The sequence below is a fragment of the Nuphar pumila genome, chromosome 16, assembly GCF_984573655.1.
Source record: "Nuphar pumila chromosome 16, dmNupPumi1.hap1.1, whole genome shotgun sequence".
Classification (NCBI taxonomy): Eukaryota; Viridiplantae; Streptophyta; class Magnoliopsida; order Nymphaeales; family Nymphaeaceae; genus Nuphar; species Nuphar pumila.
The window spans coordinates 3,943,477-3,968,691 of NC_143264.1; the positions used below are offsets into that span (position 1 = coordinate 3,943,477).

General features: G+C 36.1%; 1 protein-coding gene and 1 long non-coding RNA gene across 2 annotated transcripts; both read right to left on the bottom strand.

Annotated features, from left to right (window-relative positions):
• Positions 1 to 354: 354 nt before the first annotated feature.
• Positions 355 to 7,273, bottom strand: LOC149812708 (uncharacterized). The gene is made up of 7 exons (XM_089991851.1): positions 6,372 to 7,273; positions 6,114 to 6,292; positions 5,805 to 5,989; positions 4,849 to 4,976; positions 2,948 to 3,225; positions 1,676 to 1,919; positions 355 to 1,372 (listed from the first exon to the last, which is right to left on the bottom strand). The coding sequence occupies exons 1-7, from the start codon at positions 6,499 to 6,501 to the stop codon at positions 564 to 566; spliced, it is 1,953 nt and encodes a 650-aa protein (XP_089847977.1). The 5' UTR covers positions 6,502 to 7,273; the 3' UTR covers positions 355 to 563.
• A 6,786-nt stretch (positions 7,274 to 14,059) lies between these two features.
• Positions 14,060 to 15,751, bottom strand: LOC149812709 (uncharacterized). The gene is made up of 3 exons (XR_016428312.1): positions 15,731 to 15,751; positions 15,293 to 15,409; positions 14,060 to 14,113 (listed from the first exon to the last, which is right to left on the bottom strand). It is a non-coding gene; the product is annotated as an uncharacterized LOC149812709 (long non-coding RNA).
• Between the last annotated feature and the right edge of the window lie 9,464 nt (positions 15,752 to 25,215).

Below are 25,215 nucleotides of genomic sequence, written 5' to 3' on the forward strand. Positions count from 1 at the left end.
AAACTAAAATTCGATATTTTAATATTGAAAAATATTTTTATTGAAATGATACTTAAATTCATTACAATAACATTAAACTATGAACACTACGAGTCAATGTCCGCATCCACGTGTATTGTGTTACCATGGACACCCCCACCAAAATGGTGAGTACCCATGACAGCTCAAAGGGTTTGTGCAGCCAGAAATGTGAGGTCCATACTTGGAACTAAGGGCAAAAGGTCGACATTTAAATGGAATTTTCCCAAGAAATTAACGAACTAGTAAAAAGAAAAATAAAATATCCCGAAAAAGAATGGATGTAAACCTCAATTGCAGAGCACAACCTCATAAGTATGGACTAATTTGTTTCCATTTTCTTTTGTGGATCTATCTCAACTCTTTCACTAAACGAAATAATTTAATTTCCGACAAACTAAAATTAATTACATTTTGTTCCTTTTCTTCCGGCCGGCCTTAGCCTTCTTTCTTCAAGGTAGTATTGTATGAATCTAAAGAATTCAAAAAAGGGCCAGCTTGCACAAGCCACACATCAAGTATGGATGAGCACTGCATGCATGTTTTTAGTCTGTGTCTGGATCACCTTCAACGATGTCTGGAAGACTCTCTGAATCAGATGACAATGCCACGGTTTCTGTGCTGTGCAACGAAGAAAATCTGGTGAAAAATGGGCTGTCTTCAGCAGAAATATCTGCAATTCCAGCTGAGACTGAATCTTCTTTTGATGGTGATGCCACTGGTTTTACTAGCTCAGATTCCTTAAACAGCCCACCTGCATTTTCAGCTGAAGTGTCTTTTTCCATATGCACCACCACTTCTTCCGGTTCATGGCCCTCTAGCTCCTGAAATGTGCTCTTACCCATACCATCCGCACCACCACTCACCCGCATTTCTTGTATCAGAACTGAGCTACCATTTCTGGTGTCTTCCTTCAAAATTTCCTTCTCTGATCTGACAACCGAGCAGGGCTCCAACGTACCAACTCTATCAAGATTAACAGTTAGACGTTCAGTCAGACCATCCACTTGGACTGTCTGTCTGTCTTCAGCAGTGTCGGTTTCTTCCATATTTGCCAACCAACCAAGACATAACTTGTCATCTGGATAAATATCACCCACATCAACTGGGAGTTTCGGCTTACCGGTTTTTGAGATGTTTGGGTAGTCCACTCTGGGGCTGCCCATTTTGTCTCCTACCCCATTTTCATTAACTGCTAAATGAAACCTCTGGTTTAAGCCACCAATGCCTGTGTTATTACTAATTAGAGATGAGGATGGCATTAACTGAAGGGAACGTGGATGAATAAGAGGCTCTAAAGCCAGAAGAGCATGTGCACAGAAATCTGCAAGTTTTGTCCCAGCCTCTTGCTTGCCTGCGACCATCAACATTTTAACAAATAAGATTTCTCTTCAATGTGCATGCCAACAATCACAATTCTTCTAGTTGACCAAGACCCAGTAAATACAGCAGAAACCCTGAATAAAATGTATTTTCCTTCATAAAACATTTATTGTAGATTCAACCAACTGCTGCACTTGTTTAGATGAATTTCTGTGAGTTCTTGTAAACTAATATATGGCTGAGGATGAAGCAGATAATATTTAGTATTGTCATCACAAGCAAAAAGATGAAATTCTCAATGTAATATACTGTAAATCAAATGCAAAAGGATAACCTTTACGGAAAAGTGCGAGGCTTTGTGATAAATATGGAGGCCTGTGAGAGCATGGAGAAAGCAAAGAAGCCAACAGTGCTTGAAGTGCAGCAAGCTGAAAATCTGCTCGACCAAAATTTGTTTCATCCTCCATAACAATGTTGTGGTCCTCATATGACCAGCCTTCCTCACAGGCACTGGTCGCTACGTGTATCAAAAGAAGATCAACCTTTGGTCTCCAGCTGTGTGAATGTAAAGAACCACCCTGGTATAATCAAGTAGCAATGGTAGTTTCAGCAAAAGCATTGTTTGCCCCGATAACAAACACAGCATAAAGAGAAGGATAATGAAATTGAGAGATAAAAATCTATTATCACGTTACTTTCTCTGTGCCATATTTTTGAATTCTCATCTCGTCAAACTGTCCCCTCAGCATTCACGGAATATCAGAAACTCTTTCTAGCATTTTAACTAACCAATTTGCCGAAATATCTTTGAAAACGGTTATCCACACTACAAGGAACTTAAATTCTGCCGAAAAAAATGAAAGACTATAACTACACAAAACAATCCTTCAAATGACACAAACATTTTTTCCTTTTTCACAAAATAAGCAGATAAAATTAGGTGCCGCCAAATGACCATGGAACTGTAACATAAACCTGCAAAGGTCAATAAAGAGGAGAGTATACCAAGAAGCATATAAAAAAGACTACAAACGGTTGATATATTACAAAATTCTGATGCATGGTGTAACAATGAAGGGAAAAAGCTTTTTCCTTTCATAATATTCATAATTAAGGCAGATTTGAGCCAATACTTTGAAAATTACCATGCTTTTATCATGGCAACTTAAAAAGTCAATAAAATGCAAAAAATGCTATTTTCAAAATATCATAATCTTATTGTTGTATCAACCCAATGTTAACACTGTGCTAAGATGTTTATCTTTTTCACTATGAATTTATATGTGCCTTTATTTTTTAAAATATAATAAATATATCTAGATGTTTTTGAGAGATTCTCTCAAGCCACATGATTCTCATGACAACAAAATCCCTTATAATGAGATTTGAGACATGGCAATGAAAAGAAGATTTCATGGCTGACATTGAGTCACATACTATTAGATTCATGGGACCTTTTGCAATACAAGGAAATTTTTACTATGGTCAACTTCAAGATGCCTCATTCAAGCAATGACAAACCTATGATTCCTCATAAATGAGGAAATCAACAGATCAGAAACAACCTAACACCTAGAACCAAAGAAAGACTGTTTAAGATGCATACCACAGTAAGAAGGGCTTCTACTGCTTGAAGAGCAAAAATCTGCACAGAGAAAGGAATCTTTGGACAATTACTCGAAACTTCAGCTTCAATTCCACTTGAGTTATCCTCAGGGGATCCAGAAACATGCTTCCTCTTTCCTCTCCTAGAGGCTTTTGATGCCCCAGTTCCATGTTTTGAAGAGTGTACTTGAGAAGGGATGGATCCCTGTGCTTGAAAACCAATATCCAGATCCCTAGATGCATTATCAATTACATCATTGGCAAGATACAGAGCCATTCCTGATCAAAATCAGAACTTCTAAGTTAGTACAAGTTCTTATTTTTCTTAAACATAAAGATACAAGGTACTGTGGTACAAGCTATACTCCACCAGCAAAAAAGCAATTAGAACATTTGAACTATGTGATGCTTTAAAGGAAGACCTAACATAACGAAGAAAATATGCAATAAACAAGTCATAACAACTCAGCAATTCCCATTTTTTTGTCAAACTTTCTGTTCCAAAAAGTGTAAAAGAATGTCTGAGCTCAAAATTTCCTGTTTGAATCGAAAACGAGATTACATGATTTCAAATTCTGAGGCTCGAACAGGCACCACAACTGATGACTTTGATTTAAAGTATGAGACTCCATAAACTAGCCAACTCAAAGAATAGTTCAAAAATGAATTGAAATAAACATCAAACAGAGATCAAATGAAAACTTATGATGTCATCAGAAAGAGCTGTAAAAACATTGACAGTGACAAGTTACCCAATACTGTAGCAGAAACTGAATCTACTATGTCTAAAATGCGGCCAGAGCTTCTTGCTAGATTCTCAATAAAACTTGATGGTTCTGAACACTACGAGAAGAAAATATTTTAAGTATGATATGGTTTTCAGTTTTCTCATACAACTGGACACTCAAAAAAAAGGAGAGCCAAAAAAGAGTTTCATTGATAACCTGATATTTCAAGAATAGTTGGGGCTCTGGATATTACTAAAATTCTAATGCATATTTTTCGGATGTTTCCATGCCCAATATGTTTTATTAATTCACTTAGCACGAATTTTATTTTCATTATGCAAATGATGCTAGAAATGTGTTATTCATGGAATAGCTGGACTAGTTCAAACAGTTAGGAAATATGTAATAATGATGCGTATTTGTCCTCAGCATACTCGAGCATACTTGTAGGATTGTTTGTTGTATTTATTCCTTTCTCATTTTATCTTGTATTCTAGGTATACTAGACGTATACCTATAGTGTATTGTGTATTTTAGATTTGGTATACTCAAGGTATACCCGTTAGGATTAGTTTACATATACCTAGTGTATACTTTTAGGCTAGTATTATTTTTTTTCTTTTATTTATTCTACTTCTATTATTTTATTTTGGTAATCATTAAGATGACCAATCTCATCCTTTATGGTCATTTTCTTTTGACCAGCTAGTTGTTGGGCTATAGCCTACCGGCTAGTTGGAGGTCCGACAAACCGTTAGGCAAAATAAGTGTGTGTGCCATGTAAATGGGAGAGTGATGGGTGTGTTAGCATAATGTGTGTCAAGTGTGTATGATCATGTATGTATGTATGAGTGTGAGTTTAATGAGAATGGGTTTTGTATATATCCATGTTTTGAACAATTAATAAAAGACATTATTATTATTTTTGTTTTGTTATTTTTTCTTTGCTAAAATGCATCATTATCTTTTCTCCTGTGCCTCAGATTCCGTGCCATTTCATGACACAAACATTCTAATGCAGCAGCTACCTAAGCGAGCAAAACTATAAAAAGAATATTTTAAATTTGGCGACCATCCTCTAGAAAAAAAGTTATTAAACACAATGTTTTGGCAGTCTTGCACACATCAAAGCAGTGTCAGTAAGAATAAGAGATACGAAAGATTAGGGCCGTACCCACGTTCATGGAGATGAGTAAAGTTTTTGCAATTGTGTAAAGCTTGACTCTAATGGAAGGCAACAAAAACCTCCTGAAATAATTTTGGAGAAGCCGTACAATCTTCCCAGCAGCAGGTAGCAATTGACTGCACAAGAACTAATTGTTAGGAAAGATAATGTGCGGTGTTAAATGATACCCAACATGTCAACTAGCATGTCTGAACATGCACATGCACAAATGAAGAAAGAAAATGTGGCATTAGACTAAACAACTCCAAATACACCTTTATGAACTACAGTTTTTAAGGATGAATTGGACTATGGACGGTATTAACACAAAGCAGACAGTCTTAGATGATTAACAGATACATTTCCAATACCTACAAGCAAAAAACATAGAAAGAAGAAGATGACTAACTATAAATCCTGGTGGCATAAGGTAGTGCATGAGGCATAGCACGTTGACATGCTCTAACTTCCCCCCCTTGAACAAATGATGAGTGAAGAAATGTTCCTGGTAATTTATAAAGAACAAAATTTTCACATTTGGGATTCAATAGACTCCTCAGGATCTGAAAAGATATGAAGTAAAGAACATGTGTAACGGAGTGTTGGCACCTTCCTCTTTGTGTTTGTTCGCAAAAGACACTTGATCTGAAATGGATCATGTCAGATGTTGTCATGTGAATGGTTTAGATGCTTTTGTCCATAGTCACAATCTTATTCTCAGGATATTCTTGGCAAGTGAATATCCCTGGATAATTTGGAAAATTATGTTTTTTTTAAATCTCGGAAAAAATCTCATCAAATAAAGAAATGCTAAAAATAACAGTTCTTAATTGCAAGAAATCTAGAGAATGCAAACTCCAAAGGATGTATCTGTCAAATACCAAAAAATGGGCGCTAGTGAATTCTCCAAATGATAATGACCACCATGTGTTCACAGAGAAAACAGTAACAAAGTTGTGACTCACCTGCGGACCCCCTTGATGATTGCATGTAGCAAATCCAAGCAATTCAGGTGCAACACAGGGAGATCAGAAAAGATAAACTCTAGCTGAGTAATGGCCATAACGGGCATCGAAGCATAGCAGTTATTACCATCCAGTGAGAGCACTCTTTCGACGAGTGAAAGCAGAGAGTGCATAGGGACAGTGACCTGACAACATTGAAACAAAATCACTGTAGATCTTAATCCACAATAAACATAAGGGCAAAGGAGGAAATGGCCTTGCATGAAATTCACAGGACCACAATATTAAACAAACAATATGTTGGCCTACCTGGACATGATAAGGACTGGTAAGCATTGAAATACAACACTTCATCAATGAGCAAACATGAGGAATATGAAGTTTGCCAAACTTGTCTTTTGGTTGTTCATCTGAGTAACCACCCAAGGGAGGAGGGGGATCTTTTCCTGGTTCAACCAAGAGATTGATAGCATTCAAGCCTTTGTTTGCTGCATTAGAAACAAGAATTAGCTCTATTTAACACAAGGCTTCACAAACATATAAATATAAAGCATTTGTATCAATTACCATCTTCAAAGCCTTGAAAAATATAATTCAAATTTGTATTGATTGATATCAAAAGCTTCGTCATCATCTGGGACCAGCTAGCAACATCACCCCTTGCCCTCGGAAGGAAAGCCAGTAATTGGGCAAACATCTAAAAGTATACATGAAAAACCAAGTATTTAATGTAAAAGCTTAACTATCCAAAAGGAAAAGAACAATACACATAAAAATCCTGTCTGCAAAAAAAGGGACTGCGAAAATTTTTTATAACAGTGAATATTTCAAAACAAAGTTTGACAAAGTCAAACCATCTATGGAGTTGACCATTTAGTCCCTGAGAAGACAGTGCTATTAAAATAACAAAACCGATAGATGCAGGTTAGTTTCCCATGGTTCACACCTTAGATAAAGCCAAGCTTGAATTTCTGAACAAGAGGGTTGCGACAACAGCCTCAGCCTGTGACAGTACATCATCCAAACTAATATGACAATTCTTTCACAAATTTAAACATTTTAATTTTGAATGGCGCATAATAAACCAATACTATCCAATTGAAACAATCAATAGGTGAAATGAAAAAAACTAAAATTGATTTCTTAATTAGTTTAGAAATAAGCTACTATGCAAAGAAAAAAAATCCTAATGGAGAAAAACTTTTTGCAAGCTACTAGAAAACAAATTTTGTGTTTATAAATCCAGATTATTGGCAGTTATACAAAATATATCCCCAAACACTATAAATCTTCCTTCAAGCAAATTGTCAAATAGATTGACACAGGCAAGAAGCCATTAAGTTGACATAATGCTTTAATATTTCATATTTGGAAGTCCATAGAGAACAAGTTGAGGTTCAAGCGTTGTCTCTAAGGAACAACTCAGAAAAAGTCATAATGAACATTCCAAGGGAGTGAAAGAAATTTGCACTCACACTATCATAGTGACGATGAAAAGATGACGGAAACAAAGTTAACAGGTTACAAAGAAGACCAGCAGCCGCTTCCTGCAAAAGGTTAATACTATAAGAACACGAGTAGTCCATGTAACTCCTAAAAAGAAGAGTCAAACAACATACATATTAAAAGAGGCAAAAGCAAATCATTTGGACAGTCAAACCACTCAATGCACTTCCACTAAAAATACTCGGTTTGGGACTAATTAACACTATATAACTACACAAGTCTGCAGCAAAGCACTCATGAAAATAAAAAGCTCGTGAGCTGGATTTTATTACATGCTGATCTTTCTTATAAGACTATTAAGATAGCAACCACTACATGTTGTTCAAAACATAAAGGAAGAGAGAGACATACAAAGAATGGGTCCTTAATGACATAGACATTGGCAACTTAGTTTGTGATTTGCTATGTCACATGGGCATGCCTAGGGTTACCGGAAGCACCATACGACTTGAGAAAGCGCGCTTCTCCGAAGCACGAAACGTGGCGCTTCTGATTAAACGGGAATGAAGTGTGCTTCCCAATTACTGGGAAGCTCACTTCCCCTTCTTTTTTCATTTTTTTCTGTTTTTTCTTCTTGTTTTTTTATACTTTTTCTTTTTTTCGCTTCCCCCTAGGTCGCTTCCTAGTTCGCTCTTAAGTCCTCCCGCACTTCCCGCTTCCTAAAATTTTGGAAGTGCGAACTCACCAGGGTCGTCCATTGCTGATGATGGACGACCCACTATGCACAGCGTCTGTGCGTACAAGAAGGTCTTTAGTGCCAGTCGCAACCCCTGCCTAAAGGTCATTTTAATGGCAAAAACAAATGTGTGTGTTCCGCATGTGTGTAGGCTCACGTAGACACCTAAGGGTGTAGGAAACTACTATATATATATGTTACCACACTTCCCATATATCTAAAAAGTATATCAGTTAAAGACCAATCACATAGCTTCCAATTGTAAAGGGAATTATTCAATAAATACTATAACACTTTAGACTTCTACATATTCAACAAAAACAAGCAGTCGCTTTTTCTCTGTTTTGCTAAAAGGTCTTGATTTTATATTTTAGGTTAAGGAGCTTGGAATCCATAAATCAATATCAGAGTGGCAGATATGACTTTAGCAAAAGCAACATGCTACTAAAAAATGTGTCAAACAATGGGCACAGAAATCAAAAAAAGAAAAATAGAGGGGAGCGAGAGTTAATTGGAAAGAATCTTGCTAACCAATACGTCATCTGAACCATCTTGTGTTAACAGTTGCAGAACCAAAGGAATAAGTTTGCTTGACATGGAAGCTCCCTCTTTCTTAGAGTTTGGAAAACTGTAAAGCCTATTATCATAAACACCACAAAGTAATGTCAGAACCAAGTCCTGAACCAATTGATTAGCGAAGGAAATCAACAACAATAAGGAACTATATTCCTACATACACACAAAGGATAGTGTAGATGCACATACCACAAATATAGTACCAAGGAGCGTAAACTTGTAAGTACTAAAACAATCAAATTGCAACTGTAAAAATAATCAGTTCATCTAAATTTCTGGATGTGAAGCAAGATTGATACTAAATGTACCATGACTCATTTTGTACATATGTACGACATATGTTCTTATATGTTGGCATGTGCACTTTTTTATGTATTAAGAAACGCCCATTGAAAATCAGTAAATTCCAAAAAACAATATTTTGTTGGATTCCAAGCAGTAATAATTATATAATTTAAAAACAATCCATAAATGTCGAGCGCAACAATTTTTCTTTCCATTCACATCAAGTTAGTATCATTTTTTGGATTGAACAAAACCAAATGTTCCCTCTTCTGTTTTTCCATTAACACAAAAGCAAATGTTAGATCCAAGAAAAAGTTGGATATTCCGTAGCTCTGGTGCTTTATCTCTGATTCTCTGGTATGATTTTGGATTTAAGTATCTAAGAGTTGGTCATTTACTATGCCGTCCAGATTTTGGCCTCAAGATTTGTTCCAGTGCATCATGAAGGTTTTACTCAGAAAAGAACATGTAATGATAAAGGCCTTCGTGCATTTCCCTTCATCAATAAGTTCATAACAAGCATAACAATATGTATTAAAGAGGAAGCAAATGTACCAAATGTACTTTCACATTCTCTCGCTATAAAAGAAGGAAAAACGGTGCATAACTTTCAGCTTAATGACTCCTCTCTAGTCATAACTGACAAGTACACTCTTCTATACTTCAGAGCAGATTTCTGTGAGGTTTCTTGCCAGTTGTATAAAAAGAGTAAGCATGATAAACAGACCATGGAGACTCAGTATCATGATTATGTGGCCTTGGAATCAAGTCCAACCAGGGCTAAAAGCCTGCTTGCATAGTGGGAGAAGAAAAGCAAAATTAGTAAAAGAAATAAATAGTAGAACACATAAAAAATGTGCAAACATTACAAAAAGATTATGAATGAAAGCACACCTCCAAAACAATACAAAATAAATATTGACTGACGGATATATCACATCATTGATACCACAAAATGAGGACAAGTGCAGTGGCATATAACAAGCAAGATAAATAAGAACCTCGTAAGTAGGTCTGATAATGCTGCACAAGAAGCCACTTTGATAAAATGAGAGTCTGACTGAGGCTGCATAGCAAGACAAAAAATATCATTACCAAACAACTTTCTCAAATAACATGTAAAAGGGACAGATATTAAGCCAAAAAGAATCAATGCAACGCATTCATAATAACATCATTCAAGATAGTATGGACATATAAAACAAGGTTTTTGTCCCCCCCCCCCCCACCCCCACCTTTTTTTCTTGAGGACACCCAGAAGCTTAATATTCCAAGCAGGCAGAACAAAGTTCACATTTATTTTATTATATTATTTAGATAAATGTTTGCGATATTACATCATAACAATTGTTATCAGTGGAACCATCAAATTGGTGATTGTGAACCTCGTGCAAAAATAGTAGATCATTAGTTGGATGTGCTACATTGTTGAAAATACTAGCTTTGTTCATGTACAAAGATGTAAATATGCATGCAGGTGTTACTCATAGTCCTATCAATATATATGATTATCGACCGTAGTTTAGGCATGGAAATTATTGTAGATTGAACCCTAATGAAGAGGAGGACAGCCTTATGTAATATAGCTTTTGTTTGAAGAGTAACAAGAAACATGCTGAACTCCTGCATATCAGTGTTCTTCCTTCCATTGCAGCAGTTCATGAATGGAGGAGATCATCTAGAAGCAACAATTTTTTAGTGTGATACAGTGCATAGCTGACATCAGCCATTAATGGAATGCCTAAGGTAGAGATAGGTTATTGGGAATCTTTTTCATTTGTAACTAAAAGAGCTACAGAGGACAAGATTTCACAAACAATTTCGTGCAATTTGGAGTTCTCTACAAGAAGTCGTGATTTTTCATGGTTTTTTGGAACTTTTCTGACAAATAGGGTCTGATTCACAAAATCTTAAATCCTGGATTATTTCCAAGTTATTTTCTGCCCTAGATTGGATCTATTTAGGCTGCTTTCACCTAGAATCATGATAAAGGCATTGATTTGATGTTTGGAGCTGGTTAGATGTGATGATTCTCGGGCAGGTTCTATAGGGGTCGTAGTTAGAAATTTCAGGGATTTCTGTGTTTTAAATTCCTTTCAGCTTAACATCTATCTGTGATTGCTTTCAGCCTCTCGGGTAGCGTTTGAAATCCTATAGAGGTGTTGATGACCAATTTGATGTGTCGGGCTGAGTTGGGCAGCAATGTCACCATTAATTGGGGTGTGACAAAAAAGGTGGACAGCGTGGTTTGATATGATGAAAAGGCAGGGGAATAGATGTAAAATATGCAAAGATTATGGCATGGTTGTTAGGGTCAAGGATGCTCAGCAGTTAACCAGGCCAAGTTTGAGAAAGCCACATATGCTTAGAACTTTCTAGCTCCAGTATACCAACAAAACAACTAGGCAAGAGAGTACCAGCAGGTTCAAGATCTTAGAGGGCTCAAATAGGAAAGTAAGACTGTGCAAAGCTTTTATTCACAAATGCAGCAAATTTGGGATGTGATAGCACTTATGGATTCAGATCCCCCTTGCACTAGATGTGATGAATGCAAGAATTGCCCAGTGCATAGAAAGAAAAAGTCGAGAGTTATCGAGTTTCTGATGACCTTGAAAACTAAGTTTGATAGGACTAAGTGTGTGATGTTACATAGAGCTGAGTTCCCTACATTCACTCAGATGTTGAGCAAGCTAATTGCAAAAGAGACTAAAATCAAGTCTTTTGAAGCTAAATCTGTAGATGATATTGTACTTGTGGCAGCAAAGCAAACACATATTCAAGGTGAGTAACATACGCACTAGAGTGGCTCGTCTCGTTGGGACATGGGTACAATGCGATGCCACTATTATAAAAAAATGAGGCATATGGAGATTGCATTTCCTAACTTGAAGAAAAAGTTTAGGACTTCAACGGTAAATACACTTGTAGTTTGCAACTTAACCACCGACAGTATCAATAATAAGTGCAGCCCAGGCTTCTGACTCCTTTATATAGACTCAAATACTAAAGCAAATTTAGCAGCTCCTCGCTCATTCATTTGCATCCACTTCCTCTGCACCTGCAAGCATACCTAGTCCTTGTCCAAGTTAGTTAATAGATTCAGGGGTGTCATGTCACATGACTGCCAATGAGTCTGCCTTAGACAACTATAAGCATCGTCATGGATCCTTTCACATAACTAATGGAGACATCAGGTCAGTATCAAAAGTTGGACCATAAATTTGTCTTCTAACATTAAGAACCAACTAAAGGTTACAAAAGTATACCATGTTCCATCTATTGCGTTGAATTTAATATCAAAAAGTTAGATGATACGTTATAATGTGATGTATTTTCACTTGATGGTTGTGTTGACGGTAGTTAGGGAGGAGGAGTGGGACTAAGCATAGAAGGGGTTGATTGTATTGCTTGACTCGACTGAAGAGTCTGTTTCCACATATTTTTTGTTGTGGTGTTGTTGTGCTAGATCCTTCAGTCCTTTGGCATAGATGCCACGGCCATGTTTCTCAACTCCTGACTTTAGTGCATTTGGTACGTTGATGAGTCAAGAGTTATAGTGTTTAAATCTATGAAGGAGTGTGAGAGTTGCTAATTAGCCAAATGTCATGCATTACCTTTTGATGGTAGTAGTGTGGAGTCATTGCATGTTTTTGATCTTGTATACTCTGATATTTAGCAGCTCTAACCAGTTTTGTCAAAAGGTGGATTCTCGTATTTTGTACCCTTCATAGATGACTGCACAAAATATGCATGGATTTACTTTATAAAAAATAAAAGTGAGTTTTTTGGCATTCTAAAACAATTTTATGCTATGATTAAAACTCAATTTTTTACCTCAATTTAAGATTTTCACTCAAATTCAGGGAGAGAATACATAAGTAATGAACTATAATAAATTCTTGTTAAAAATAGTATCATACACCAAAAGTCTTGTCTCCATACACCAGAACAAATAGTGTTGTTGAGCATAAGAATTGAAGTCAGTTTTTTTGGCATTCTCAAACAGTTTGATGTCTTGGTGGTACTCAGATTCTAAAGGCAGAGTATGCGGATGGAAGAGAGCCTTGTATGGGCTCAAACAAGCACCATGCATGTGGTTTGAGAAGTTCAACATTGTGGTTAGATCTTTCGGCCTTGACCAAAGCTATTATGATCCCGCTTTGTTTGTATCCTCTTTATCTCATGGCAAGTGTATATTACTCCTATGGTGATTACAGGAGATGATGTGCAAAAAGTAGACGCCGAGGATAGCTAATATCATTAAAATGAAAGACCTTAGAAATTTGAAATATTTCCTTGCCTTGGCAGTTGCATACTCAAGGGGGACTTTACTTATCCCCGCATAAGTATACAACTGATCTTGTTGAGAAAGCAAGGCTAGTAGCAGATAATTCTAAGAAAGTTACCTCTCCTATGGAAGCAACTATGAGGTTAAGGGCTACAAATAGAGAGGAGCTAGAACACCCAATGATATACAAGTAATTAGTTGAGAGTTCGATATACTTGACTATATCCAAGTCTGATATCATTTATGTACATGTTGTCAGTCAATGTATGAGCTCAACCACATTGGTTCACCTTGTTGTTTTCAGGATTATTAGATATGTGAGAGATACTATGCATTTTGGAATGTTCTTGTCATCATCCTCCACAAACCTTAGAAACATTTGAGATGCAGACTATAGGGGATTCACTCGAGACCACCTCTCTACTTTAAGGTTTTGTGTTATTCTTGGAAGCACTTTGATTTCTTGGAAGAGCAAAAAGCATCAATGAGTTGCTTTACCCACAATTGAGGTAGACTATAGAGTTATGGCTTAGTTACAACTGATATTATTTGGATAAGGTGGCTTTGGGGAGAGTTAGGTGTTTCATTGTGGAAGAACCTCCTTGTATTGTAACAATATGAGTGTCATTCACATTATAAAGGATCGAGAGTTCCACGAGAGGGCCAAGCATATTGAGATAGATTGTCATTTTACTATGAGGGTATATGAGGATGGGATCATATCTTTGGAGCATCTTTTCTTCTCCTCTTTCCTTTCCTTCCTTCATTTCTTCCCTTTCTTCTTTTTCTTTCCTTCTTTCCTTTCCATCCCTTCCCTTCTTCTCTTCCTTCTTTTCCTTTACTTCCTTCCTTTTTTTCTTTTCCTTTCTTTTCCTTCTTCCCCTCCATTCATTTTTTATATTCATTCTTTCCTATCCTTCCTTTTCTTCCCTTTCTTCTTTTCTTTTCCTTCTTTCTTGTCCTTCCTTCCTTCCCTTTCTGTAATGATATTATCACGAGATTAAAAATATTGTGATATACTCCGGATATTATCGACTACCTTGAAATAGCCGATAATATCACAATATTTTCAATATATCAGTGACACTGGTCACAACAATGGTGAAGCAATTTCTGAAGATATTATAGGATTTTCTATAAAATCTTAGAAAAACTAGCATAACCTTTTGCATTTAAAAATGAAAAATTAAAAAAACGATAGCATAAAATAAGTTCATAAGTGTTATTTCTACAAAGAAATGTAAAAAGAAGGTAAAAAAATATAAAAGACAGTAAATTAAAAAAGAAACAAGTTATGAAACTGTAGTGATGATATCATTATAGTATAGCTATAGCAGTGCCTTCTCACTATATCAAAATAATATCAAGATAGTTTCTCAAAATATAAGTGATATCTATGCCATATACACATACATGGATATAGCAATGAAAGAGAAACAAATTTTTCCTGCTTCTACATATCTCTTTTGAAGGTACGAAGAACATATTCAAACGAAAAGCAAAGCTGAATGGTGCCATTGCAGCAAAGTAAAATATTACATCAAACATGATGTCACAATATATCAAAATTTCCCTCTTTTGACTCAAATCTATGAGCCTAGATGCATGACTGTCTGAGCATTACAAACCTTATTAAATTCACAAACAAGGCAAGGGAAAATAGATCAAAGAGAGTAAGACAAACATTTTTATGTGTCTAGTCGTAATTGACTTTTTTTATAAGGAGAAACCACTGTTATATAAACGTCCCCTAATTGGCCAAGAGGTGCCACATTTGTTGTGGCCCTATTTCACCAGCTCCGGTGTAAACCTCCAGAGTACTCTGCTGCCCACCAAGGATAGTGTGTGTTGGCTTAAGCCATGCAGCAAAGGATAGACACACAGGGTATCTATCAAACATGCAATGTCCTTCAGGCTTTAACTTAGAACACTTTAAGCCCATCATCTAGTTGTAAATGGTATGGAGCAGAACCACCCAAAAATCATGTTCAACCCGCCATTGTGGCATGATTGTGCTTAGCCATGTGAATCAAATTCACTCAATTATTTGTCATATTGTCGAAATATATACTACATAAGCTGATAGAGATTAATATTTACACAGCAAAAAATTGGACAGGTAAGAGAAATATAAACAGTCAAGTTCATGAATGAAACCTTGAGCAGTAAGAGAAGCTTTTCGAACCAGGATGAATAAGATGTGAGAAACAGGCTTGCACTACACTCTTGGCAAGTTACACCCAGCAAGCTGACGCCAACCCAGCACTTGTCCGGCTACATGATCAAAGGCAAAAAAAAAAGGAGGATCTTCACACTGAACAACTCAAAATCAAAACCATCAAGAGCAAAATATGATCACATTTCTTTGAGTCACCATAACACCAAAAAACTTTATAAAAGCATGAGCAAACACCATTAAACAATCATAGTGATAATCTCAAACCAAAGCACCCAGAGCAACAGAATTAACACATTCTTTGAGTCACCACAAGGGAAAAGAATAAACTTTCTATCAAAACCAACTCCTGTCTTGATTCACTCCTTTGGAAATCAAAAGGGAAATATTTAAAACAAGAATTAACAAGGTGGTAGTACCTTTTTGCTTAAACACAGCGAGATCAAACCATCAATCCATGAATTGATGGCAGATCGCCACTCACTCTCAAGTTTCTGATCGGGTGAACCATCAAAATGCTCCAATAGAAGGCCATGCAATTTGATGGAGGAAATGATAGTTGAGAGCCTCGAAGGATCAGAGAGTGGTGTGTTCTCTTCGAGAAGATGATCAGCGATTAGCGACTGCAGCAGGCACGGTTTCAACTTGGGATACTGCATGCTGCCCAAACACCTAATCAAAGTAAATAAATAAATAAATGATCACAGAAACAATAAACCTGAGTGTTTTCGGAAATTTGTCTGAAACATAAAATGGAGAATTGGAGAAATAGAAGTGAGGAGAAAACAAGGTGAATTTTGTTAGGAAAAGGGGAAAAAAGGTAGGAACCTCGAGTTCTTGCTTTCCCCACACTTTTCCTTCTTCACCATTTTTTTTTATGAAGCGAATGAGAAGTGTCATTTGAGTAATAAAATATTCAAGGGGAGAAGTAAAAACCGTTAAGAAAAACTTTAAAGCAATCATAGAAGTTGGTTGAGGTTTTCCCTCAAACAATTTAAGTGCATCCTAAAAAAAACGATTTCTTTGAAATCAAGAGTAATGATAACTCCAAAAAGTGAAGAAAGCAAAGAATAGAGGACATTAAGAGGAAAAGAACTCAAAACCGGGAGGAATGATGTAAGATTAAGGCATTTGAAGAAAAGGAAAAAAATCAAGAGATAACTACAAGGAGACCACAGATACAAACATGCATACAATTTAAATCAAGGTTTATCATATTATGATCTTCCATCTACTGTGCAGAGTATAACTGCGGAAGATATTTTTTAATGTAGTATATTTAATGATATTAATATTGATGTTTTGGATGAGCAAAAGGTTTGTTGTCAAGCACTAAACGATTAACAAAGATATACTTTTGAGGAGATTATAGGTGCCATCGAACAAAATAAGTTTGTCCTATATTTTGTTTATGGTCTTGCAGGGAATGGTAAGTCCTATTTGTATTCTAAGATTATTACAGTGATGCGCTTTAAAAATTTTATGGTTACTGTCAGGATATCTTTAGGAGTTGCAGCGACCGTCTTACCTGGAGGACGCACAACCTATAATTTTTCCTAGCTATCTGAATTGAATATATCAAGCATACATGCATATAATCTGAAAAAATGAAACACCCCATCTTAACAGCAATCACTGACAAACAAAAGCACTCATAATGCTCGTTTTTTAGATCTCGAAAGAGCAGAAATTTTTTTTATGCGATAGCTTGAATCGGCTGGATGGCAATAAGCAAATCAAATGAAATGAGCTAAAAGAAAACAAAGATACGTTTTCTACATAAGAATTCCAGCTTAGCTACGTACCTTTAAATCAGCCATAAGCAATGCAAGTAATGTACTAATTAAAATGTCACTGCATCTAGATTACCCACTATGAAAAAAAAAATAGAGATGTATAAAAAAAAAAGGTTTCTCGGGAGCAGTTTATGGGGAGAGTAGGACGGAAACAACATCAGGAGAAAAATAAAAGATATAGAAAACGGAGAGGGGCAAGGAGGAGCTGTGTGTTTTAATCATGTCAAATAAAAAACCAAAATAATGAAAAAAAAGAGAAGAGAGAGAGAGATCAGGATGAATCAAACATCAGGTCGCGAGACTCGCGACTCGCGGGAAAGATTCGAGAGAGTGGGCCTGCCTGGCCGTGGAGTCGCGCGGACAGGGCCGGAGCGGTGGAGAGAGTGTGATCACCACAGTGGGCTCGCGGGGAGTTGGGGAGGGCGGAAGGCTTGAGAGAGAGGAGATTAGGGCTTCGTTAGAGAATATATATAGAGAGAGATTAGGGTTACTGTCTCCAGAACAACTTTTTGAATCGAACAACTGTGGGGTTCAATCGCTCCACGCATGAGAACTGGTGGACATTAGTATATTGAATTCCTATATGTAAAAAGTGGTAGGTGCCTGACTGAATAGCCCCCATCACACCCGTTCTCTTAAAAAAGAGCCTTTAGAGATGCTTTTGAAGCGCCACTAAAGGTCTACTTTCTGCCCAGACCTTTAGCGATGCTTCAAAACACCACTAAAGGTAAATTACCTTTAGCAGCACTTTTGAAGCGCCATGTCTAATTTTTCGCTCTGACCTTTAGCAGCGCTTCAAACTAAAAGGTCTTTTTAACATGAGCGCACATTGGGCGTCCGTTATATATATATATATATATATATATAGTAATGATAAGTTGTTCATGGAGCACCTACTTTCTTTTGATTGGCATTGATCTTTTGAGATCCAATGACTGTGATGCATATTAAATAAACCTGCAGGGGACAAGAGTAACGTCAAACCTTAATTTGGTCTGAGTTATCAGTCATGAAACACATGCTTCACGCCCTTCCTTTTTTTTAACGCTAAACAATGTTTTAGCGATGGTCATAGACTGCCACTAAAAGGGTTGTGTGCAAAAGAATAAAAGGCACGTCAATTCTTTAGTGGCAGTCTTGGACCGTCGCTAAATCACTGTAGCATGGAAAAATAAAGGTGCACATCTGATAACGGCAAACCAAATTAAGGTATATCGTTTACGCCTCTCTCGGACATGTAGCTTACTTAAATTCTAATTGCATGTTTCCCAAATTTTCATTAAAAGGGAAGATTTACTTTCTTAAATGTTACATGGCTCTCTTTCTCTCTCTCTCATGACATCGACGATTGCATGCACACACATGCATCCATTTCCATCCACGTTGGACATAGATGCATGTGAGCATGCCATCATGCTCACACATGTATCCATGGATGATGTCATGCTTGCACATGTATTCATTACTTTTATATATATATATATATATATATATATATATATATATATATAGAGAGAGAGAGAGAGAGAGAGAGAGAGACCATCCAACCAAAGGAAGGTTAAAAATCTACAACCAATGACGATAGAAAGGCTCACCTTCTCCAATGCTTGAGCATCTCATCAATCAGACCTCATATATTTATTCTTCATAATTTATTTAATAAGAAATATGTTTTACATGAAGACTTTAAGACAGATAGCCCTGTTTTTCGAAATGTGAAAATTAATGGTCGGCTCACAATGCATTTAAAATTTTACAATGCAAAGTATTGTGGGCCAATGATTTTTAGTGCTTTAAAACACGCATCTAAACATCAAAAAATCATAATCCAAAACAAAATCCAATATGTAAAGTTTGATCAATGAAAAACTCGATCTTTGGAGAAGGAACGACGTAGATTATCATCAATTATAGACTTTGGACCATCCTTTGGTTGGACGATCCTTCTTATATATATATATATATAATGCAACAGTGCTATGGGAGCACTTACTCTCCCCTACTAGAGATCATAGTTGTAGGTTGCATCTTTTCAATTAGACCTTGTAGATGTACTTAACACAATTTATTTGATAGGAATCATGTTTTTTATCATGTTTTTCAGACATCAAAATAGGTTTTTTCAAGTCATGAAGGTGAATCAAAATCAATTATTATTCTCCTTTTCTAAATTTTAAATATAAGTAATGGTAATCAAATGCATAACTTTCTACAAGCCAACTATTATTATGTACCTAATCTTAGTATCATGAATCTGATATTAATGTGTATCTTTCTGTGTGCTGCCTATATAATCTTATTATATTCTTTTTATGTTAATGTGTAAATGCAAATGGATGCACCAATCTCAAGTCCACTAAACCCATCCCAAGTAGACAATATGGTGCCACCTCCTCCTCAATGAAGCTTGAGAAGAAGGTGGAGGATTCTCTGATTTTGAAGGTTAACATGAATGGGTTCCCCATAAGCCAGAAGATCGATCTGAAGGCTTATGATGGTAATGTATCGCCGTCTCAAAGGCTTCAACAAGTTTTTGGATGGTATGCACCTCTGCTTCGCTCCAAAACTTAGTTAATCTAATAGCATGACAGCCTTCATTTATCTCTTATCTGAACCCCTCAATGCAGGGAGGGTGTTGTGCGTTCTCCCTGAAAGACAGTTTGTTTGCGTGTTCGGGGGGTCCAAATTAGCGCCACATATATAAGCATGTGGGGCTTGTATCCTTGTGTGTGTCGGCATCACTTAGCATCAGAGTTTGGTGCAGTTGCAAAGACTTAAGTACCCCTTTCCCACCATTCTCGACATGAAACAGTGGTTCAAGAAAATGACAAAAATGTCCTCTATCAAGAAAAGGGAGTTCTGATCTTAAGTCTTCAAAAAGTCTAAACGTTTCATTTTTGCCCTAAGCAGTAAACTCTTATGTTGCCAACGGATCACCCTTTGACGATGCACCATCTGCTGTAACATGAGCTCCTTTTGTTGACGCACCATTTACTGTCGACGTCTGATGTCGTCGGAGCACCCTTTGCCATCGTCTGTTGTCGTTGGAGCACCCTTTGTCGTCGTTCAGAGTTTAGGTTCTCGCCTTGGTTTTTAGCTTGTGTTACAATACATAGTCGCCTTCTTGTTCGTGCCTTGTGTTACAAAACATTCTTGAGTTTGTTCCTACCTCGTGGAGATAACTATAAATCGATTGACTGGTTCGATCATTGGTGGTCGTCATAGGGGCATTTGTCGGCCATCTCTTTTTACAGTCTTCTCTTCTTCTTCATTTTTATTAGGTAGTATGGAAAAAAGGAATGACGCACAAACATTCCAACAAGTGCCATTAAGGCATCGTGAGTACCTTTCCATGTCATCATACTATTATAAAGAACGTATGTCGTCATGAGTACCATTAAGGCATTGTTTTGTTATTGCAGGTGGATGTATTTTTTACGGTTGGAAAATTAAAGATATTTGTAGGGTTGTGGGACCTGCTGACAAGAATGCTTGTTTACAGAAGCGAGGAAAGGCCTCTACCCCATCCAGTATCGTCCATTCACTCAGTATATACAATGTAACGCAAATCACAGTTGTAGTAACATATACCGATTTGTGAGATATTGTATTGTTTGTTAATATTGATTTGTAAGAGATTATGTTGAATTTTAGTATTGATTTGTAATATATTATGTAATATGTATATCAATTTGTAAGATATCATGTGTTTTATAGTGTCAATTTGTAAGCGATTATGTTGAATTATCATATTGATTTGTAATATATTATGTGATATGTATATCGATTTGTAAGATATTATGTGTTTTCTAGTATCAATTTATAAGATATTTGTAGTATGATTTAAAAACGTGTGCGTGCAGAAATACATTGTTGCACACTTGTGATGGTGATTTGTGTGTTCAAATCGCTGTTCATTTTAGCGATTTCTATTGAAATCGCTTCACAACATCATATATATAATTAAATCGTTGTCACATGAATCACTACCATCAATACATATCTGTTAAATTGTTTCTTTCATTGGCATGGTAAATGACAACTCGATGCATACTATAAGCAAATAACAAATCATTGTTGCTTTTATACTGTGATTCATTCAATCGTTTCTTTGACTTGCTTAATTAATTTGTATTTGTTGTTATATGCATCTTGAGTAAATCGTAGTAAACGTATGCATTGGCTAACGCAAATTGATATCTTGCTTATGACAGTGGTGAGCTTATCATCTGGTTGCAGTGAAGATGAGGTATCTCAATCAGTGAAAAATTATGGAGAAGTGAACATTTGTACTAATGACGCACCCGAAGAAGTGAACATGTACACTAATGATGCACATGATAAGAAGGGTGCATACATTGAATTCACTTTTGACTTGAATCTTTCAGCAGAAGAAATGCAATTTGATAATAAGGTAGACGATCATGATAGTATACTTGATAAAGGTGCAGGCATTGAGAATGTACATGATAGTACAATGATTATGCCTTAAAACTTGGCTTCAGTGTTAGAAGGTGTTCTTGGTCAAAAAAATGCACAGGATGTTGTGGTGAGAAAGACATATGTTTGTTCTAAGAAAGGTTGGAAGAAGTCAAGTGAAAATCCAACAAGAAACAAACCGGATTAAAGATGTGGTTGTCCAGTGAGAATGGTGATAAGAAGACTTCTGAATGGAAAATATGTACCTCGTACTTTAATCAGTGATCATAACCATGAATTAGCAGCTTCACATATAAGTCCTATGTTAAGGTCACATCGTAAAGTAACGGAAGCGCATACTGCAATTATTGAAATAACTGATAGTGCCGACATTGCACCAAGGAAAACATACAATTTGTGCGTGCATATAGATTGTGGTCGCGAGAATGTTTCATTCACACCTATGGATCTAAGAAACCATTTAATAAGGAAGATGACAGATAACATGAAGAAATAAGAAATATGTTCCTTAGTTGATTACTTACAGAAGAAATCAAGCAATGACCCAGGTTTCTTTAGTGCAATGCAACTGGATGAAAATAGATATGTTGTGAATATGTATGGGCAGATTCAAAGTCAAGAGTAGATTATGAATGCTTAAATGATGTACTTGTTTTTTATACGACAGTGAAGATTAATATTAAATAGTGGTCATTTGCGTAGTTTGTCGGAGTGAACCATCACTCACAGAGTTGCATATTAGGTGGCACTTTTTGAAAGTGTTATAGGATCGAGGCAACGAGCACTAGAGGAGGGGTGAATAGTGCTTGTAAATAACGTCTTTGGAATTTTGCCTATTTTGAGATACACAAAGCAATCACACAAAGAACACAAGAATTTATCCTAGTTTGGTCTTTCCCGACCTACATCCAGTCCCCAAGCAAAACTAGTTTGAGATTTTCACTATCAACCTTGTTTAACTACAAGATCATACACAGACCAAATCTGGTTCCACTTTCAGTAACAAACCTACTGAAAGCAAACAACTCCTTTAAACCAAGGAGTCCTTTCCTTTTACAGAAAAATGAAATAAGTAACAACTTACAAACAACCTACGAGCCTTTCTTATAAATGCAAATGAGATGCAATTGGCTTTTGAGGTTGTTGAAATACTCAACTCACGAATTCACTATCTCTCAAAGGAATTTGAGTGAAAAACTAAAGTGAAAAATATCATGTGAGTGAGAAAATGAATATGAATGAAAAGCAAAGAGTAATTCAATGTAATTCGATTGGGCTACATTGCTTTTTGAGTGTGAAATGCACTCATATTTATAGTTGAAAGATTTCATACGTTGAGGTTATGAAAGGGTGTCAAAACTGTCCATTTTGAACGATCAAAACGTTTGAAAAATGAAAAGACACGGCTTTTAAAAGTTTCAGAAAAAACAACAAAATTAGTCGACTGGAACAGTAGTTAGTCGACTGATAATTAACTATTAGTAGACTGACAGTTATCGTCGGTCGACTAATGTGTTTATCAAGCCGTTTAAAATTCTGAAGTTTTGAAACTTAGTTGACTAGAGAAAAAATTAGTCGACTGATAATATCATCAGTAGACTGGAAAATCTTTAAGTCGACTGCTGCTAATTTTTTCCGAAAATACATGTTCTGTCCGGTCGACTGATAAAATCATTAGTCGACTGCTGCTTAAGTTTCCAAAAAACTGACATTCTGTCTGGTCGACTGATAAAACCTTTGGTCGACTAATTTGACAAAATGACATTTTGCTTAGAAAATTTGGCGTGAAAGGATTAGTCGGTTGGTGAGTCTATTGGTCGACTTATAAACATGAAAAATTAAATAAAGAGTTTTCTAAAAAGATTTTTATGAAGGGTTCTTTTAGAAAAGTATTTCTAAAGACTTTTTAGGTGAAATGCACTCGAAATATGCACTCTAAGTAAGGCTCTTACAAGAATCTAAGACTTTTAATGATTTTTACATTTGCACGCTAGTCTTCAAAGATTCTTCATCGAATTCTTCAATTCTTGTCATTTTTCTTCAATGCCTTAGCTGAAATGCAGTTGATTCACTTGTTCATCATAAAAAACTTGTACTTGAAGTATCATGTACGGCTTCATTGTCGTAACAATCTCCCCCTTTGTGATGATGACAAACTAATCAAAGATGGAGCATTTAGATGCATAGATGGAGATTTTACTCTCCCTATCAATATGCTGCAAAACATAAGAAGTTAGCACAATCAAAGCATATATATCACATATTGATTATTTTGCATTTCCATCATTACTTCATGCATTTTTAAAACTTTTTCAAAAATGCAATTTTCAATGTCTTTCACATAATGCAATTTTCAATGTTTTCACATGATGCAATTTTCATGTCATGATGCAATATGCAATTTCCATGTGGCATGTTCTTTTTCTCCAATAATTTTCATCCATGTGTTTCCATCCATGTGTCTTTTTCTCATAATTTCTCATGCAAGTTCTATCTTTTTCTCCCCCTTTGTCATAATAAAAAAGAGTAAGTGCAGATATAGCATAAGAAAAAACTGCAAATTCAAGTTCAAAATATTACAACCCAGAAAGTATCAAAGTTCAGTAATGATAGTAAACAAAGTTCAAGAGAAGTGTTGCTTGATCATCTCCTTGAGTTCAACAATATCTTTCTGAATTGAAGAAAGTTGTTGAGTCACATCTTCACGAAAAGTGTGTTGATACAGCTCCAAAGCTTCCATTCTCTGCAAAATTTCATTATTGTCTTGACTAGTAGAGAATTTCTTTCGTTTTGCTTGAGATGAAGGTGTCACAGGAGATGGTGAGGGTTCAGAGGGAGATGGTTCAAATGGTTCAGTTTGATCAAAGTTTAAAGGAGGCAAATATTTGATTTTCATACGTTTAAAAATAGTTTGATTAAAAAACTCCTTTTGTTCAATATATTTTTCATTGGTTAGGGGTACTTTGAAATATCTGAAAATACGAGTAAGAAGACATTCATACAGAAGAAAAGGTTTTTGTTTTCACAAAGTAGTAAAATACACGTTGGCCCAATTTACCCAAATATTTCCAAATAAGATGTAAAGAGTCGTAGAGAGATCTGTGGAGTAGTAATCAAAAGATCCAGTTTTAGGTAGAACATTATGGGCAAGAATTCATCCAGCAATGCGAGCGCGAGTTTGAAGATTGGTATTTTCGAAAGGCGGACAATGAGGTGCACCGGGAAGAAGAATTTGTTCAAAAATTCTTCCATCATTAAGTTCAATAGTATTGAAAAGAGTTTCTGAAGGTGGAATATCTAAGATCTGTCCAAGGAGTTTAGAATCAAACTCAATTTCAACATCGCGAACAAGAGATGAAAGAAATTCAGTTCCATGATCAATTTGTAAATTTGTGTAAAACAAATAGATCAACAAAGGATAATGAAGAGGGTCTGCACCAGCGTCAAAAAGGTGTGAAATGCCTGTAAATAATTCTCTGATTTTATAACGAGAAAATAGGTGAAACAGAATATTTCAGCCTGGTAAAATAGGAAGTGCAGAAATCGATCCAAAAGTATCATATAAAAGAGGATTTCTGAGTAGTCTGAGAGAAAATCCATGATGTGCTTGTGGTGTAGATGGAGGGGTACCTTGTGCGGAGGCTGTTTTCTGACGACGCATGGTTGTT